We start from the raw sequence: 19,538 nt of genomic DNA on the forward strand, positions 1-19,538 counted from the left end.
AGTAATTATGCTGCTGGGTATACAATGAGTTATGAAATAAAAACAGAAAAACTTTATAAGTATGTTCAAAAGGCGAAGGGTTGGCCAAGTAAGGTTAAAGTGGTGTTGCCACCAAAAAAAAAAAATAGTTTAAAATTCTTAAACAAATAAATAGATAATTGGAAAAAAAAATGTTTTACTCACCTCTTAATTCCTGTTGCTAGGGGGTCCCTCGTAGTCTGCCTTCTTCCTTGCCCTGGCTGGTGACATCACTTCCCCTCGCGCCGCACAGTCATCTGGAACCTGTCACGTGTCCCAAATGACTGTGCGCGGCGTATCACGGCACCCTGTGCTGCTCGCGCATGCGCAGTGGATGCCCGGCGGTGAAGCCACAGCCGGGTGCCCACAGTAAGAATGACGGCGCCGCGAGCGGAGCGGGAAACGAGGGGGGGCTTCATTTCCCCGCACCGCTGGACCCTGGGACAGGTAAGTGTCCGATTATTAAAAGTCAGCAGCTGCAGTATTTGTAGCTGCTGACTTTTAATTTTTTTTTTTTTAGGGGGCCCCCACTTTAACTATAAGCGTAATAAACTTCAGCTTTAGCTGACACCACTGCATTAATAGTAATATTGTTTTTGTTCAGAATATGACCATTTACTGTTATTTATGATCACTGAGCAATAGAACCTTGTTCAGAAAAACAATGCTCTATAAATGAAACCTGTGAAGACGTTCCTTTTTGTTCTGAAAATGTGTGCTGCTTGGCTGAGTCTTGCTTCAGCACTCTTATGCCCCGTACACACGGTCTGATTTTCTGACATAAAATGTTCGATGGGAGCTTTTTAACGGAAATTCCGACCGTGTGTTGGCATTTTCCATTGGAATTTCCTTCACTCAAAATTTGATATCTGGTTCTCAAATTTTCCGACAACAAAATCCGTGTGTACAAAATTCGGACGCACAAAGTTCCACGCGTGCTCGGAATCAAGCAGAAGAGCCGTACTGGCTATTGAACTTCATTTTTCTCGGCCCGCGTTCTACGTCACCACGTTCTTGACGTTCACAATTTCCGACCAACTTTCTGTCACCGTGTGTATGCAAGACCGCCAACATCCGTTGGAAAAAATCCATGGATTTTGTTGTCGGAATGTCCGATCAATATCCGATCGTGTACGGGGCATATAGTAAGTCAATGACTCAGTGTAAGTATGCAGATAGGAACCTCTGACACATCATTAACTCTCCTGAACGGCATGCTTAATGTGTCTCAGAAAGCACTAAAAAACAGTTGGTCAGTATAACAGCCAGGCAACTAGCATTTTTAGATGGGGTCAAGAAAAGCTTTCCCCATATTTTCCTTCATACTTTAACTAAGGACATAGACAAAATGGATAATGCTGTCATCTCCATGCATGGATCATTTTACATCTTCAGTATTGTGTGCTGTGGCTGACTTTTTACGTTTTTCTATAATGTTAATTTATTATGTTATTTTCTAAATAAATAGCAATCTGATATCTTTGTTAATATCTATTTTATATACTTTTTGTTATTCTTCTGTCTTACTGGCTTTGGTGGTAAACATACAGAATCTTCCTGTCTTTATTTTTGTTTAGCAACTTTTATTGGGTAATATAAAATTTACAGAGACTTTTTTGATTTACAGTGAATTGAGTGCTTACAAAAGGGCTGTCTGCAGCAAGGCTGTATTTTAGACCCGTGTTACAAAGTGGTCCATTACCTTACTGTCACCATCATTTATGAGCTGAGCCCAACTGAAAGGCAACACTGACATCTGCTGCCCAAATATATTATTGCACAATCCTATATCTATGCCACTCCATAGCTGTATTAATAATAATAATAATAATAATAATAATAATATAAGTAGTAGTGTTAAACTTGCATTTAAGATCACAAAGTTCTATTTGTGTATTAAAAAAAAACTAGAGCCTTGTGTCTAGTGATGAATACATACTGTATTTATTGGCGTGTAACACTCACTTTTTCACCATGAAAATCGGGTGCAAATAGCGTGTGCGTGTTATACACCAATACTTCAATTTTAGCTGTCTCGGAAGGGGGCGGGGCGAGCGCCATCAGATTACATACAGTGAGAATCTCCTGTTTACTTGGCTCTGTAATAGGAAGTTCCATCTCCTGGGCTGCCGTTAGACCACTGTTCTGTCTATCATAGGAGATTCTCACTGTGTGTAATCTGTCAGCGCTCGTTCTGCCCCCCTCCCTGTCCCCTCTAGGCTGCAGATGGGCATCGATCAGGCTGCATTGATGGCAATGGTGAGGCTGCTGCATTGATGGAAATGGTGAATCTGCTGCATTGATGGCAATGGAGAGGCTACTGCATTGATGGCAATGGTGAGGCTGCTGCATTGATGGCAATGGAGAGGCTGCTGCATTGATGGCAATGGTGGGGCTGCTGCATTGATGGCAATGGTGAGGCTGCTGCATTGATGGCAATGGTGAAGCTGCTGCATTGATGGCAATGGTGGGGCTGCTGCATTGATGACAACGGTGAGGCTGCTGCATTGATGACAATGGTAAGGCTGCTGCATTGATGGCAATGGCGAAGCTGCTGCATTGATGGCAATGGTGAAGCTGCTGCATTGATGACAGTGGTGAAGCTGCTGCATTGATGGCAATGGTGAAGGTGCTGCATTGACGGCAATGGTGAGGCTGCTGCATTGACGGTAATGGTGGGGCTGCTGCATTGACGGCAATGGTGGGGCTGCTGCATTGATGGCAATGGTAAGGCTGCTGCATTGATGGCAACGGTGAGGCTGCTGCATTGATGACAATGGTAAGGCTGCTGCATTGATGGCAATGGCGAAGCTGCTGCATTGATGGCAATGGTGGGACTGCTGCATTGACGGCAATGGTGGGGCTGCTGCATTGACGGCAATGGTGGGGCTGTTGCATTGACGGCAATGGTGAGGCTGCTGCATTGACGGTAATGGTGGGGCTGCTGCATTGACGGCAATGGTGGGGCTGCTGCATTGATGGCAATGGTAAGGCTGCTGCATTGATGGCAATGGTGAGGCTGCTGCATTGATGGCAATGGCGAGGCTGCTGCATTGATTTCAATGGCGAGGCTGCTGCATTGACGGCAATGGTGGGACTGCTGCATTGACGGCAATGGTGGGACTGCTGCATTGACGGCAATGGTGGGACTGCTGCATTGACGGCAATGGTGGGGCTGCTGCATTGATGGCAATGGTGGGGCTGTTGCATTGATGGCAATGGTGAGGCTGCTGCATTGATGGCAATGGTGGGGCTGCTGCATTGATGGCAATGGTGGGGCTGCTGCATTGATGGCAATGGTGAGGCTGCTGCATTGATGGCAATGGTGAGGCTGCTCCATTGATGGCAATGGTGGGGCTGCTGCATTGATGGCAATGGTGGGGCTGCTGCATTGATGGCAATGGTGAGCCTGCATTGAAGTGGCCTGATGAGGCTGCATTGATGGCACTTGTAAGGGTGAAGATGGGCAAAAAAACCTTCCCACTTAAAATGAATGTGTATGTTATACACCGATACATACGGTAATTAGACTTTCTTACATTGGTATTTAAACGTCTAACAATTACATTTTCCTATTTGCCCTTTTTTTGTCTGTTAAATATACTAGCAAAAGTGTTTTGTTATATCTGATGAATAAGTGCAAAAAATACTCATTGATCCTGCCAGTGATGTGACCTGGTAACATGGGACAGATTAGTGGTTAGCACTTTTTTACTTGCAACATTGGGGTCCCCAAATCGACTCCCAATCAGGCCACTATCTGCATGGAGTTTGCATGTTCACCGTGTGCTTGCATGGGTTTCTTCCAGATACAGTGAGTGGGAAAAAAGTATTTGATCCCCTGCTGATTTTGTACATTTGCCCACTGACAAAGAAATGATCAGTACATAATTTTAATGGTAGGTTTATTTTAACAGTGAGAGACAAAATAACAAGAAAACAATCCAGAAAATGCATTTCAAAAAAGTTATAAATTGATTTGTATTTTAATGAGCGAAATAATTATTTGAACCCTTTGCAAAACATGACTTAGTACTTGGTGCTAAAACCCATGTTGGCAATTAGAGGTCAGACATTTCTTGTAGTTGGCCACCAGGTTTGCACACATCCCAGGAGGGATTTTGTCCCTCTCTTCTTTGCAGATCCTCTCCAAGTCATTAAGGTTTTGAGGCCGACGTTTGGTAACTCAAACCTTCAGCTCACTCCACATACTTTCTATGGGATTAAGGTCTGCAGACTGGCTAGGCCACTCCAGGACCTTAATGTGTTTTTTCTTGAGCCACTCCTTCATTGCCTTGGCCGTGTGTTTTGGGTCATTGTCATGCTGGATCCACTACCCATTTTCAATGCCCTGGCTGAGGGAAGGAGGTTCTCACCCAAGATTTGATGGTACATGGCCCCGTCCATCATCCCTTTGATTCGGGGAAGTTTTCCTGTCCTCTTAGCAGAAAAACACCCCAAAGCATAATGTTTAAACCTCCATGTTTGTCGGTGGGGATGGTGTTCTTGGGGTCATAAGCAACATTCCTCCTCCTCCAAATACGGCGAGTTGAGTTGATGCCCAAGAGCTCGATTTTGGTTTAATCTAACCACAACACTTTCACCCAGTTCTCCTCTGAATCATTCATATGTTAATTAGCAAACTTCAGATGGGCCTCTACATGTGCTTTGAGCAGGGGGACCTTGCGGGCACTGCAGGATTTTAGTCCTTCATGGCATAGCGTGTTACCAATTGTTTTCTTGGTGACTATGGTCCCAGTTGCCTTGAGATCATTGGCAAGATTCTCCCGTGTAGTTTTGGGTTGATTCCTCATTGTTCACATAATCAGTGAAACTCCATGAGGTAAGATGTTGCATGGAGCCCCAGATCGAGGGAGATTGACATTTATTTTGTGTTTCTTCCATTTATGAATAATTGCACCAACTGTTGTCAGCCTCCCACTAAGCTGCTTGGCGATGGTGTTGCAGCCCATTCGAGGCTTGTATAGGTCTACAATCTTGTCCCTGACATCCTTGGATAGCTCTTTGGTCTTGGCCATGGTGAGGAGGTTGGAATCTGATTTGTTTGATTGCTTATGTGGACAGCCGCGATATCGTCACTGCGCGTGGGAGATTTCTTTCCGGCAGGGTCCGGCGTCCGCCGAACTTTCAGCCCAGAATCACCTGTGAGCATGCTCAGCGGTGCATTTCGAGGGTAATATCTCCTAAACCATATAGGTTTAGGAGATTTTTTTTTTACCTACAGGTAAGCCTTATTATAGACATACCTGTAGGTTAAACTTAAAGAAAATGACTTTACTACCACTTTAAAGGGGTTGTAAAGTCTTGAGGTTTTTCAGAGTGCATTAAGAGTGAAAAACTCCTCTGTGCTGCAGCTGCCCCCCTCCCCTTTCTTACCTGAACTTATTCGTTCCAGCCTCTGTTTCTGTCCTCGTTGGATAGATTGATAGCAGCAAGATCCATTGGCTCCCACTGCTGTCAATCAAATCCAGTGACATTTGGGGCAGGGCTGAGTCCTGCTGTCTGTGTCAATGGATGCAGCAGAAGGACTCGTGAGCACACCTGCATGGGTGTCCCCATGGAAAGCAGCTCTTCGTGGGGGCACTCGATAAAGAGGAGGGACCAGGAGTACCACTTGGGCACCCCAGAAGAGGAGGATCAGGGCTGCTCTGTGCAAAACCCTTGCACAGAGCACGTAAGTATGACATGTTTGTTATTTTTTATTTTATTTTTTAAACAAACCTTTACGAGGGCCAAGCCTGTTTCTGACATTTGTTGTTTACAAGTTAAAATCAGTATTTTTTTGCTAGAAAATTACTTAGAACCCACAAAAGTTTTCATATATAAGGTGGATCGCCATAGCCCTGGTATTTAATGTCAAAATATCAACGTATAACGTCTGCAGGAGGTCTGGAAGTGGTTAAACTGTGTAGACGGTTCTTTACTGTCAGAGTGGTGAGGATTTGGAACTCCTTTCCACAGTGGTATCAGGAGGGAGTGTCGCTCGTTTCAAAAAACTTTTAGATGGGCATCCTAACGATCACAACATACAGGGATATTGGATTTAATATTGGCATAAACTCACATACACATACCACAGGTTGAATTGGATGGACTGGTGTCTTTATTCAACTTAACTGTAACTATGTAACTAAGAATAAGGATTAAGGAACACATACAAAATATTATAAAAGTCCTTGATAAGCACAGTGTTTCTAAACACTTCACAACACATCACAGGAAGGACCCCACACACTTAAAATTCTGGGGTATTGAGCCGTACAAAAAACATTGGCGAGGGGGACACAAGGTTAGGACCCTCAGCCAGATGGAATCAAAATGGATTTTTACTCTTGATACACTTACCCCTCGTGCGTTAAATATAGAATTTGACCTCAACTGCTTTATTAATGATTTTTAAGTTATTCTCTAAATGTTCTCGATATTAATATCTAATATGATTATTTGTTTTTATTTATTGTTCATGCCCTCCCCCTGCCTGAACGTCTCTTCCGGAGTCTGTTTATATAAATATAAATTTTTATATATATTTTTTAATTTCTTAAATTAATAAATGAATTTTTAAAATTTTTAAACATTTAATATTTCTAATATTTTATAATAATTTTTAAATATTCGTAATAATTTTTTTTTCCAACATCTATATATTTGGAACCTTTGAGTTTAGGTATTTCTATGCATATATACCTGTATACTTGTGTATATACATATAGGTGTAAATATATCTATATAAACACGAATATGAACGTTGATTCTAATTATGATAATAATATACATTTATTTTATTATATATATTTTTTATCAAAAACAAATTTTTTGATTATTGCGGTCCCTGACACCCTTCTGAGAATATTATCAAAATTTGTAATATCATTCATATAACATGCCGTGCTCGGAAATAACATAATTTGGCTACACAGTCTAACATATTCTACTCACTATAAATTACTATTGCGGCTATGTTGTTTTGTTGTTCTTTTCTACTGACAGCGTAACACACTCTGCTGACACCGATACTACTGATAGACATCCAGACCGGAACTCTCCTGGCATTGCAATTAAACATACTTGCATGAATGCGAAATATACAAGAAAATGGCCGCGATCGTAGTCCATAATATGAACCACAAAGAAATGGCTGTTCTATTGGTTTATATATAGTCTACAGGAAAATGGCCGCCCCATTGGTCTATACACGATCCACAAGAAAATGGCCACTAAAAGACGGAATTAGCTGAGCCTATTTAAATACACTACATTGCCCATAAGCCTCATCCCAGTCGAAGTCACATGTGCTGTGACGTAACGCGTAGGAGACCAGAGGCAAATCAGACACCGGAATAGACGCCCAGACACGAGCTCGGCGCTCGTTTTTACACTGTTCTGCTTACGTAAGAAAAAATGTGAGTTTTTATGATCATATTTAAATAAAATTGTATACCCTCTTTCAAAAATACTACACCATGGTGGGCCTCTTTTCATCTTTTTTGATATATTGAGCACCTAAATGATCTGAGTGATCCAAGACATTTAAACGCCTAGTGGAAAGAGAGAAAAAGGAAAGGACCATCCTCCCCCCTGGCTTCACTCCATAAATTGTATGAACGCCTAGGAAAGGATCAATCCGAAGGGACCTCTTCCCCCCAAAAAATCTCGCTACATGCTGTTTACCTTACAGCAGTAAGGTAATCATTCATTACAACCACGGGTGTCAGTGACACTGAAGATTTATTTTTTGCACTTAAAGGCACAGTATCACTAAATGTCAAGATAGCAGCACACAGCGTTCCTGTGAAACACTTGCACACCTGCACTATTGTTGCACATTGGACTAAGAAATAACGTCCAATACTGCACTAAAGACTCGTTACACTCAGTCTGTTAAAAGTACTTTATTTATTTATTTGTTTATATATATATATATATATATATATATATATATATATATATATGTTTATATATATATATATATATATATATATATATAATTTAAGTTTCTCTTTGTTAAAACAAGTCACTTTATGAACTATTCACCTTTTGTGTATGTTGCACAGTTCTGAAATCACTTGCAGTTACACTATATTTTTTATGCATTATTGCACATGCTTGATATATGTTTTACATTTATTTTTAAATATGTTTTTTGCACAATAGAAAAATATTATGTCTCTTTTAACGTATACGCCATTTAATTCAGGATATTATTTCATCTGCACTTTTGCACTTTATTGGTGACACTGATGAATGTTTGCTAGTTTTAAGTACAGTCAAATATTTTAATAATTTATTATATATAAAAGAAAAATATATATAATATTCTGTAAGGAGTGCAACACCATTCCCCCTTTTTTTATAACTATACACATATTTGGACACGAGTTTGGTCCTTACGGTGGATGCAGCACCTATCGTTTGAATATACTATAAATTCCTTTTAGCGCAGGAGTACTTACCTTACAACTATGTAACTATATTATGTATGGGTAACCTCTGATCCTCTGTTTGAAAGCCCCAGAATTCTAGGCCTGAAAATGTCTGCAAGTAAATGCTGGAGCTTGTGGTTTCTTAACGGCTTTGTACTTGTTGGTTATGTGCAATTTCCTACATCATAGAAGCGGCACCAGTTATTGCCAGTACATTTTAAATCCTTTATTTTTTCCACATTTAGACTAAGTATATTAACAGTTGAGTAAATGCTTATTGGTATTTTATAGCTATTCCTGTTGTGCAGAAGAATACTAAAGTGTGATTGTAAACATTACAATGCCAGTGTGTGCTTCAATAAATAATTAGGAAATTGCTGGGCACTCTTCTAGGCACAGTTCTAAGTTGGGATGTGAGATGTTAAGCGTTGCTGCCTGCATCCAGGGCCAGAGCATAATGGAGAACTTGGCTGGGAAGAAACACTTGCGTCTGTCTGCCATAAAAGCCTTCGAAACAAGTGCAAGGTACGTTTTAATCCCATAATAGGAAAAATATGTTTTAATTTAATATTTGGCATATCAAAGCAGTAAAGTAAAGTAAAAAATATATAGCTTTTATTACACAAATAAATAGGCATATTAAATGGTGAAATGCATAGAAGAACAGTCCACAGTAAATGGTTCAAGATTTTTTTTTTTATAAAAAAAAAAGCTAAGAAAAAACTGTCTATATCGGCCTAAAACTTTCAGAAGTTCAAGTCTTTCCTCACAATGTTTTTTGTTTGTTTGTTTTGTTTTTCTGTTTTTCTATATCCTGTTTGGAGAGACTTCTCATCACTTCCTGCCCAGACAGGAAGTGAGGTGAAATCTGAAATCTCCCCAGTAAGAACACAAAAAAACAAAACAAAACAAGCTCTAACCTCACTATGTTATTTACAAAATGAAATAAAACATTAGGGTTGATTTAATAAAACTAGAAAATGCAAAAGCTATTGCAGTATGGCAGCTCTGCATAGGAACCAATCAGCTTCCAGGTTTTTTTTGTCAAAGCTTAATTGAACAAGCTGAAGTTAGAAGCTGATTGGCTACCATGCACAGTTGCACAAGATTTTGCAATCTCAAGTTTTAGTAAATCAACCCCATTGTGTCTGGAATTAGGCTTTAAAGTAGATCTAAGCCATAACAGGGTGAAATTTAATTTCATAAGTTACTGTGGTCGAAACAGTTACCTTTTTTTAACACAGTTTTTGCCATTTTTTGAATTATTTTGCTTCTCATCCTTTGAAAGACATAGGCAATAGTTCACTTCTGGGTTATATAGCCACTTGGACACTGTCAAAAATTGTAGGTCAGCCCAGGATAACCCCTCCTACTACTAGCATGCCTGAGTTTTTTTTACTAGCAGGATGGACATCTTTTATTCAGCTCTGATATGTTAAAGACCTTTTTTTACTAGTGTCAATTTTTCTTCAATGAAGACTATACCCTGCACTGCTGCTAGAGCCGATCTCTGCAATTGCAGCTACCCAACATGACAGCCCTCAGATTGACTTTTGGAGTGCTGTACCTAGGTGGACTGGATGTTGTTGCGCTAGGAAGTTACTTGTAAGTTCCATGTAAATTGCTTTTCAGACTCCGTTCTGGTAAAAATAAGCTGCAGAGAGATTTCCAGGTTAAGAGCTGCTGGTATTGCCTCAGTGCTTGCTCTGTCTCTGAAGACTCACTTTTTGAGTGAGCCATCAGACTGAGGATCAGGATTTACCACAAATATGTAGGTCACTGGACACGTTTACATTTTACCACTTCTGCCAGTTTCCACTGTGGAAGGGGTTATTTCTATGGGACTGAGCACTATGGAAAGGATTGATGCTGCGGCAGTGAACACTGCAGATTGAGACTATGACCTTGAGCGCTCCATGCCATACAGTGTCAAGGAAGCATCTCCCCACTGCTGCTCGAGCTTTGCAAAGGGCCGCAAGGAACTTTGATCATTGGAACGTTAGTGCTGCCCACCTACAGTCACTCCAGTAATCTCTGGCGCTCACCTGCTACATGCTGTTGGGGTTTTGTGAGTACCTGAGGCCATGCATCTTACCTGGAGCAGTCCTGCTGTAACAAAGTGCCCCCTGCTCACACTCTACTAATGACTCCGGTGCTGCTTGCTTCATGGAATTATGTTTTTATCTGAGTCTCCCCAGTCTTTATCGGTTAAGCTTAAATTCAAAGAGTTTGTCTCCTGCCATTGTTCCTAAATTAGAAGAAACCACTTTGGCTTTTATTGATATGGTGCACGCCAGTAGAGAATCAGCCTTTTATTTTTACTAGTGCTATTCCGAGTCTCGGATCCTTTGGAGCCCTGAAGACCGCAAAGGCCTTCCTATTGCGTCCACTGACAAGATGTTTATAGATGTTTATTTCACAAGTGCTTATTAGCCTAGTACCCATTTGAAGAGGATTTTGGTAAAAAGAGGTCTGTTCAAACCTCCTAGGGTATCTTTCTTAATACACCTCTGCTTCACAGGATTGAGATGGAGGGCATTCTGGGAATCCTCATTGCTATGGATTGGCCCAGGCAGATGTGTACTGAGACCTGGTAAGACTTCTGAATGATGTGCTCTAGGCTCTACCAGTTCATCAGGGCGTTCTGTCTCATGGACTGATTTACCATCCTGCTTCACAGTCGCTGACTTTAATGACATGACTGTTGAAGTCCAGGTCCTGAGAAACAGGCATCTCTGAAACAGTGATTCCTACAATGTTAACAGTTAGGAAGTTTACTTTCCTACAGCTAGGTCTGAATCTGCATTTGGCTTACAGCACTATTAGGGGCAGTTTTGTGTCTTTTCTATCTTGTTTCAGAGGTCACTGGCCTCTCATTCACCGATTTAAGACCTTTGTACAGGGTGTTTCCCATGTGGTTCCCCTTATTTGTGTCCCTGTGGCTCTGTGAGATCTTAATCTAGTTATATTTGTGTTCAGAAACTTCAATTTAAACCCATTAGGGACAGTCTTTTGTCTATTCTCACCCACAAGGTTTAGCCATCACTTCTGTGAGCAAAGTGTCTGAATTGGCAGCTTTATCTTGCAAGGACCCATTTTTGCTTTTTCACAGGGAGGTGTAGTAGTAGGTGTTGATGCCTAGAACTTTCTTCTGGTCTATGATGGTTTTCTGCCTTGAATTTCAACCAGAGCATCATTCTTCTCTCCTTCTGTCCAGCTTTCATTCACCAAAAGGAAATTTCCCTTCTTCTGTCTGGATGTGGTTTGTGGTTTGGACAATGAGAGTCTATTTGCTGCTTTCAGAAAGAATGGGATTCCCTTTTTTGTCATCCTAGATCAACCCAAAGGATCGTGTTTCACTCTTTCCGTCATGGCACACTCTTGTAGACCTGTGAGTGGTTTTTGGACTTTTCAACATCCAGCAAGCAAGTTCTGCCAGGTGTATGCATAGGCACCATTTGATGCCAACTTGGGTTTATGATCCTTCAGGTGACTCTCTGAGGTGCAGGTTGTTCCACAGTTTTCAGTATTTTTCTTGGACCTGTAGCCAATTGTTTAGTGTGTGCCCTCCCCTTTTTGGAATACTTTTTGATGCTTCAAAGGTGAAAGACATTCTGTGTGCCTTAATATTTGAGAAAGAGATAATCGGATTTTGTCCTCACCATAAAACTCTTATCTTGGAGTCCATTGAGGGCTTAGGCTTGCTAGTGGAATGAGGGATTATCTTAGACTGGCCTACATTTTTGTTTTTACCACAGTGCAATCTTCCTGTACAATCTTCTGGTGACCAAGCAGTGAATGACTTCCTTCTGCTGTCCCGGTGTCTCCAAGAAAAAGATTTTTTAGGTAAGTACAAAAATCATATTTTGCATCTGATTGCAGCTGATCCTACCCAGCCCTTTTCAAACACTTTCTGTCTACACACACCAGCTCTAGCTTTGGCTGCACGTCATTGTTGAGGACCAGTTTACCAAGGTTGGTGTACTATGCCTGTGAAATATGTATTAGCATGGCCATTAGTACTCTCCACCAAATGCATGCACTGTATAACGGCATAACAAAGCAGGAGCACAGCTGAGACAGTTGTCACCTCATAACAGGAAGTGCTTGAACAAGGAAATGAATGGCATGATCACCAGGTATTTTTTATGTTTTGATGCATCCTAAATTTTATTAAATTTTGTGTAGGTAACACATGTCATAGCTGGTACATTCAATGAGGATGATAACATCATGCAGTTAACATGCAAATAATATAACATGTACATAATACACCATTATAGTAAAATTATGTACAAAAAAAAAAAAAAATATATATATATATATATATTATTTTTAATTTTCTTTTTTTTTATGTCAAACATATAGTTTCACAGAAAATGGCAATAAATTGCTGTGTACTAGGTTAATGAACCATATAAATGCATCGTAAGTGTTAGAAGGGGAATTAAAAACAAAGATACTGGAGAGGTCTCCAGATAGAATGGGCTGATTTTGGACCTATATCATATTCAGAACAGTGGATGGTAACAGCTTTAGCATTCTTGACGACAACTTTATATTATGTTAACATGTTAAGACTTACGGTATATAAAGTAGTGATTGGATTTACATCTACTTTAACGTCGTGCTAGGCCTGGGCAACAAAAGAAAGATATGAAACATATGGTAGCAATATTTAGTTTCTCTTGTAGTGTCCCATATTGAAAACCACAATAAAATAAGTGCTGCCATGGGTTCAATGGCAAGGGAAAATAAAAGTGGAGACAAGGGGAAGCCCTTTTTAGTGCCCCTATGTAGGTCAAAACTGGGGGGATATTTTGCCCGCCTCCACGATGACCACCCTGCGAGCATGGTTGGATCCATGAAATGTAACCCTCTCCAAACTCAAACGTACGCATTACTGCCCACAAGTATGCTCATTCTATGCTGTCAAAAGCTTTATGAGCATCAAGTGACAGCTGAAAAGGCCAAGATTGTTGTTTTTTATTTATTTTTTTCTCTGTCTTTTCTGCCTAGAGGACCATTAAGCAGATCTGTCATGCCCTATTCCTATTACAAGGGATGTTTACATTCCTTGTAATAGGAATAAAAGTGATAAAAAAAAAATGTAAAGGGAAAGTGTAAAAAAAAATTGAAAAAATAAAATAAACAATAAAAAAAATGTTTTAGATTGCCCCGTCCCTGCATGCTCCACACAGAAGCAAAAGCATATGTAGATTGCACCCATATTTATAAAGAGCGTTCAAACCACACATGTGAGGTATTGCCGCAAACATTAGTGCGAGAGCAACAATTCTAGCTCAAGAACTCCTAGCGTCGCCTATGGAGATTTTTAAGTACTGAAGTTTGGCACCATTCCACCAGTGTGCGCAATTTTAAAGTGTGTCATGTTGGGTATCTATTTACTCGACATAACATAATTTTTCACATTATACAAAAAAATTGGGCTAACGTTCATGTTTTTTTTTATTAATAAATTAAACCGTTTTTTCCCCAAAAAAGCGTTTGAAAAATTGCTTCACAAATACAGTGTGACATAAAAAGTTGCAATGACCGCCATTTTATTCCCTATGGTCTCTGCTAAAAACATATATAATGTTTGGGGGTTCTGAGTAATTTTCTAGAAGAAAACTATGATTTTTACATGTAGGAGAGGAGTGCCAGAACAGGCCCGGTATGGAAGTGGTTAAGTAAACTGGGAAATATGTCAACGCTATATGTCTTATACACTTCAATTGGCAACCCATCCTTCCCCCCGGTGCTTTTGCTTTAGGAAAGAAGCTGGTCACTGTCTGTAATTTCTCCATTGTTAGAGGGGCATCTAGCATACTCTGTGAGTTAGGGGAGTGGGATGGTAATGGAATATCACTAATATAGTGTAATAACGTGTCCTTAGAATAGGTTTGTTTAGACCGATAAAGAGTATGGTAGCACACAATAATTAGTACTGGTTGTAAGCACACACTTATGGAGCAGTCAAGGTTGGACCCCTTTAGTTGCCCCCTCTCCACCCACTGTAGCTTAGCCCTAGTATATTATATGTGTGATTGGTATGTTTCAAGTTTGCTTCATGGTATAATGTGATCTCTTCAGATTCGGAAGTGAAGCCAGGAGCCCATCTCTGACACTACAGGCAACTAAGCATTTCTGGTATGCTTGCTCTCCACTGACAAAATCTGCTAAAGAGCGAGAACCTCTTAAGGATTCTGTTATTTGTGTTATTAAGGCCCTGAATGAAGCAGAAACCAAGCAGAAACAGGTAAAGAATCACAGTATACTTCATAATGGGCTTTCCGATGACAGAGAATGCTTGTATCTTCCCTTCTAACTTTAGTGTTCGTCATTACAGGAAGATTTACCATATATACCAGATTACACCATTACCAAACCTGTGGTCAGTGTTGGATATTATCTAAAAATTAAGATTAATTTCCTGTCAAATGCATCCAAACTAAATACAGATGCATCTCAAAAAATGTGAATATCATCAAAAAGTTAATTTGAGTAACTCAATTTAACAAGTGAAACTCATATATTATATTGTGCAAATCAATAATACACTCACTAATGCCCTTTCACCTGTGTATTTACCACTGCGCTTCCAGCAAAAGAATCATTCCCCACTAAGCAGCCACTTAAAATAATGTGTAATTTCTGTGTATTTGTTCCTATTATAAATAATTGAAACACGTGGCGCTAAACCAAGTGACTATTACACCACTAAATATTATACTACAAAGTGCATCAGATATAGCTCCAAAAAATTGTATACATAAATAAAAAATAAAAAAAATATTAATAGTAAATAAACATTAAAGTGGAGGTCCACCCTAAAGTGGACCTTCCGCTCATCGGAACCCTCCCCCCCTCCGGCGCCACAATTGGCACCTTTCAGGGGGGAGGGGGGTGCAGATACCTGTACAGTACAGGTATCTGCACCCACTTCTGGGATAGCTCTCTGCGGAAAGGGGCGTAGATTACGCCCCTTTCCGCAAGTGCCCGCCCCTTTCCGCAAGCGCCCCGCTGCCTGCTGGGAAACACACAGAGACAGCGGGGACCGTCCTTATTGCGCAGTGCAACTCACGCATGCGCAGTAGGGAACCGGGAAATGAAGCCGAAAGGCTCCATTTCCTGATTCCCATACCGAAGATGGCGGCGGCGGGACCCGAGAGACGATCTAGAGATCGGCTTCGGGTGCCGACATCGCGGGCGCGCTGGACAGGTAAGTGTCACTATTTTAAAAGTCAGCAGCTGCAGTATTTGTAGCTGCTGGCTTTTAAAAAAAAAAAAAAAACGCGGAGTCACGGCGGACTCCCGCTTTAAATAAAAATAAATAACCCAGTGAATAAGTGATAGATCACACTATAAATTTAAACACTCCTCAGGGAGTATTGCAGAGCATATGCAGTGTTCATACAATGTTGCAAAAGTCCGTGAGTCTCCAAAACATATTTCACTTTAACAAGCAATATTGATCAGTGTTTTTTTCTCTCTCATACCGCCTTTTCTTCACCACACCGCTGTGAAATGTGATTCCTCTCCCCCTTATGTGAATTAACTCACCGACTAAATCAGCCTCACACTCAACGTGTTTGGCAGAAAAGCGCTTTCCAAACCCTTTTTGCAGGGATGTGGATGATAGGCATACAATCCTTCACTTCAGTGGGAGCAAAGCTGACCCAATTGACACTTTCATAGACAGTGCTCTCATGAAATAGAAAAAAGGAAATGCTCCCATAGCGTGATACCGTAAAAAAACTTTTAATCACACATAAGAAGATCCTCTTAAGTTACACTCACATTTAAAAACTTGTAACCACGCCAAATAAGTCAAGCCACAGCACACTTTAACACAGCTGATTGCCAAAGCATTGGTGATTTTTAGCGGAACCCCATGATTAAGTCAAGTGAATGACGAAACATGTCGGAGCTTGGCTACTAGGTAACTGAGAGTGTAGTAACTTTGAAATTCAGCCAGGAGGAGGAGTGACATCACAGGCACAGAAATCTGCTGTATGCGACTAAAGTAGGTAAGATACAGAATAACTGATACTGGGGTTGTGATTCATTTACATGCACAACGCACCTGTTGTTTTGGGGAGGAAAAGCTGGAGTTCTTATTTAAGTCAAAGCCCACCTTTGACATTCAATAGAAAAAACAGCTTTCACTAAATTACTTATCAGATCAGACTGATTGTTGAGCACAAAACCCTACCAAAAATACAATATTTTGCGCAAAGGAATCACCTGCACCTTTTAAAAAATCGCACACTGTACCATGTTGCATTGATGCAAACATGCACCATAGAGAATAATGTGGTTTACATTGTCATGCATAGCAGTGCATTAGCAGGTACAGGAGAAATTTCACTTGTGTGAACTGGATTTTAGGACTTGCAATCCTGCTGTTCACATACTGTAAGTGACTTATTCTAAGGGACCCATTTTAACAAACTATCACTGCTTCTGTCATGTTCTTGGACAATCAGCTTCTCTCCAAAAACATTAAAAACGCAATTGTGTTTGGCTAAAATGACTACATTGCCAGTGTGGCTATAAACATTGGGGTATATTATCAACACTCATTGAAGGAAGCCATTTGGGTGTGTGATGAAACAGCGTCAATGGGATAAATAAAAATCTTCACAGACATACTAAAACTAATCAAACAGAAACTGTTTCTTATTCAAAGTAGCTCAATTAATTATTCATTTGTTCTTATTTGCAATTCGCCCAAATGAAAAGTAATGAGATTTTAAGAATATATAGCTATTCCATATTTGTGCTTAGGAGGTTCCCCGAGGACCTCATTGTTAATAATGTGTATTTTCTTTTTTCAGGGGTCAGAGAATGATACCACTTTATTTCACCTGTGGCCTATGATGGACATGGAAAACCGTAAAGTGCATGACCCAGATAGTCCTAAAGGTACGTGAGTTAGTAATCCTGCTCGAAAGACGTCTTCACCTGTCTATTCTTGTAAGTTATCATAAGAAGAATGTTCATTAAGGATTGACAAGCCTTGAGTTAATTAAGTATATGTCAAGATTTTCCATACTGTAAAACTGCTCACTATTATTTATTAATGACTGGAAAGCGTATATGTTGTTGGATGATCCAAAAGAGTGGAAATGTACATGTTGTTGGAATGGTTCAGATGTGAATTATTAAAAGAAGGTCTTTGCAATGATAACAGCTACTGGCCAACTCCGTTGTCTAGAGCTCTTGGCAACTCTTCACTTAAAGTGGAAGTAAACTCCCCTATCTTTTTCAGCCAACGAAGCTGCCATCTTTGCCTCTGTTTAATCTTCAACTGCTATGGTGCTGCACATGTGATTCGTTATGACACCAGCCATTGGATGGTTTGATAGTTTGGCTGAGAGCACAGCCAATGTGCAGTTAGCATTCCTGGCATGCCTTTTTTTTTAACTGTTTAAATCCATGGGTTTACTTCCACTTTAAAGGTACTCTCCAGGGAACTATTTATTAAATATTTTGATTATTGTTTACTAACTTTATTGCAGATTTTGACTTGTTCCTGTTTTGAAGATACTGAAATAAATCATTACAGTCTACTTATTTTTAAATATCTCAGTATGACATGACCATACCAGACGTGGCCAATCCTTCATTTGCTGATATATTGTTCCAGAAATGGTGGCAGTTTTCTTTTGGAAAAAAAAAATACTCTAAAACACATATGCAACAGTGCCAGATTATATAAATATAATTCTTCCAGAAATTTGTGTGCGTATTACTGTATATACCATCAGTTATCTTGCATAGTTTTGGTATATCTAAAAGAGATATATGGAGATTGTACTCTCAGACTGTAACATGTATAGTCAGCTTAAGAAATATACAGTGGCACCTCGGTTCAAGAAGTTCATTTGTGAAACGACTCTGGTCACAAACCTAATTGGTTGAACTGAAGCAAGTTTTCCCATAGGTTTCAATGTAAATCAGGTTAATCTGTTCTGAACTTTTTTTTGTGTATGTATGTATGTATGTATATATATATATATATATATATATATATGTGTGTGTGTGTGTATATGTATGTTTAACCACTTGCTTACTGGGCACTTAAACCCCCCTCAGTCCCAGACCAATTTTCAGCTTTCAGCGCTGATGCACTTTGAGTGACAATAACGCGGTCATACAACACTGTACCCAAATGAAATTGTTATCATTTTTTTCCCACAAATAGAGCTTTCTTTTGGTGGTATTTAGTTACAGCTCGGAGTTTTATTTTTTGCTAAACAAACAAAAAAAGATGCAAAAAAAAATAAAAAAATCATGTTTTAATAGTTTGTTATAAAATTTTGCAAACGGGTCATTTTTCTCCTTCATTGAAGTGCGCTGATTAGGCGGCACTGATAGGCTGCATTGGTGGGCACTGATGGGCTGCACTGGTGGGCACTGATAGGCATAGTTAAGGCGGCACTAATAGGCACAGATACGGCGGCACCGATGGGCACAGATAAGGCGGCACTGATGGGCAAAGATGGGCACAGATAAGATGGCACGGATGGGTGGCACGGATAAGTGGCACGGATGGGTGGCACGGATGGGCACTGATAGGTACCACAGATAGATGGGACTGATGGGCACTGATAGGTGGCACTGATAGGTGGCACTGATAGGTGGCTCTGATAGGTGGCACTGCTGGGCACTGATGGGCGGCACTGCTGGGCACTGATGGGCGGCACTGCTGGGCACTGATGGGCGGCACTGGGGTGCAGCACCTTTGAGGCAGATTTTGGGTGGCACTGTGGGTGGCACTGCTGGGTGGCACTGTGGGTGGCACTGTGGGCACTGCTGGGTGGCACTGTGGGCACTATGGGCACTGCTGGGTGGCACTGACAGGGGGGCACTTACTTTATTTCAGGATGGCACTGCGGGTGGCAGGTGGGCACTGGCAGGGGGCAGGTGTCCGCTTAAATTGCTGGCCGTGATCGGGACTGATGTCCCGAACACGGCCGCCGGCGATCGGCTTTTTTTTTTTCTCCTCGCGCTGTCAGCGCGAGGAGGAATACTAGCCGATTACCGGCTCCGTTTTATCACATGATC

General features: G+C 40.6%; 1 protein-coding gene across 2 annotated transcripts in view; it reads left to right on the top strand.

Moving 5' to 3' along the window:
- CFAP46 (cilia and flagella associated protein 46) overlaps positions 1 to 19,538 on the top strand; it is a 328,406-nt gene that overhangs the window by 108,111 nt on the left and 200,757 nt on the right. For both annotated transcript variants that reach the window (XM_077455243.1, XM_077455242.1), the window contains 3 exons: positions 8,856 to 8,987; positions 14,559 to 14,724; positions 17,306 to 17,393. In XM_077455243.1, the coding sequence (XP_077311369.1) occupies positions 8,856 to 8,987; positions 14,559 to 14,724; positions 17,306 to 17,393 (386 nt within the window). The remainder of the gene's footprint in view (positions 1 to 8,855; positions 8,988 to 14,558; positions 14,725 to 17,305; positions 17,394 to 19,538) is intronic.

The sequence above is a fragment of the Lithobates pipiens genome, unplaced genomic scaffold (genome assembly GCF_037356315.1).
Source record: "Lithobates pipiens isolate NorthernLeopardFrog02 unplaced genomic scaffold, aLitPip1_a1.2 Scaffold_25, whole genome shotgun sequence".
In the NCBI taxonomy this organism is placed as follows: domain Eukaryota; kingdom Metazoa; phylum Chordata; class Amphibia; order Anura; family Ranidae; genus Lithobates; species Lithobates pipiens.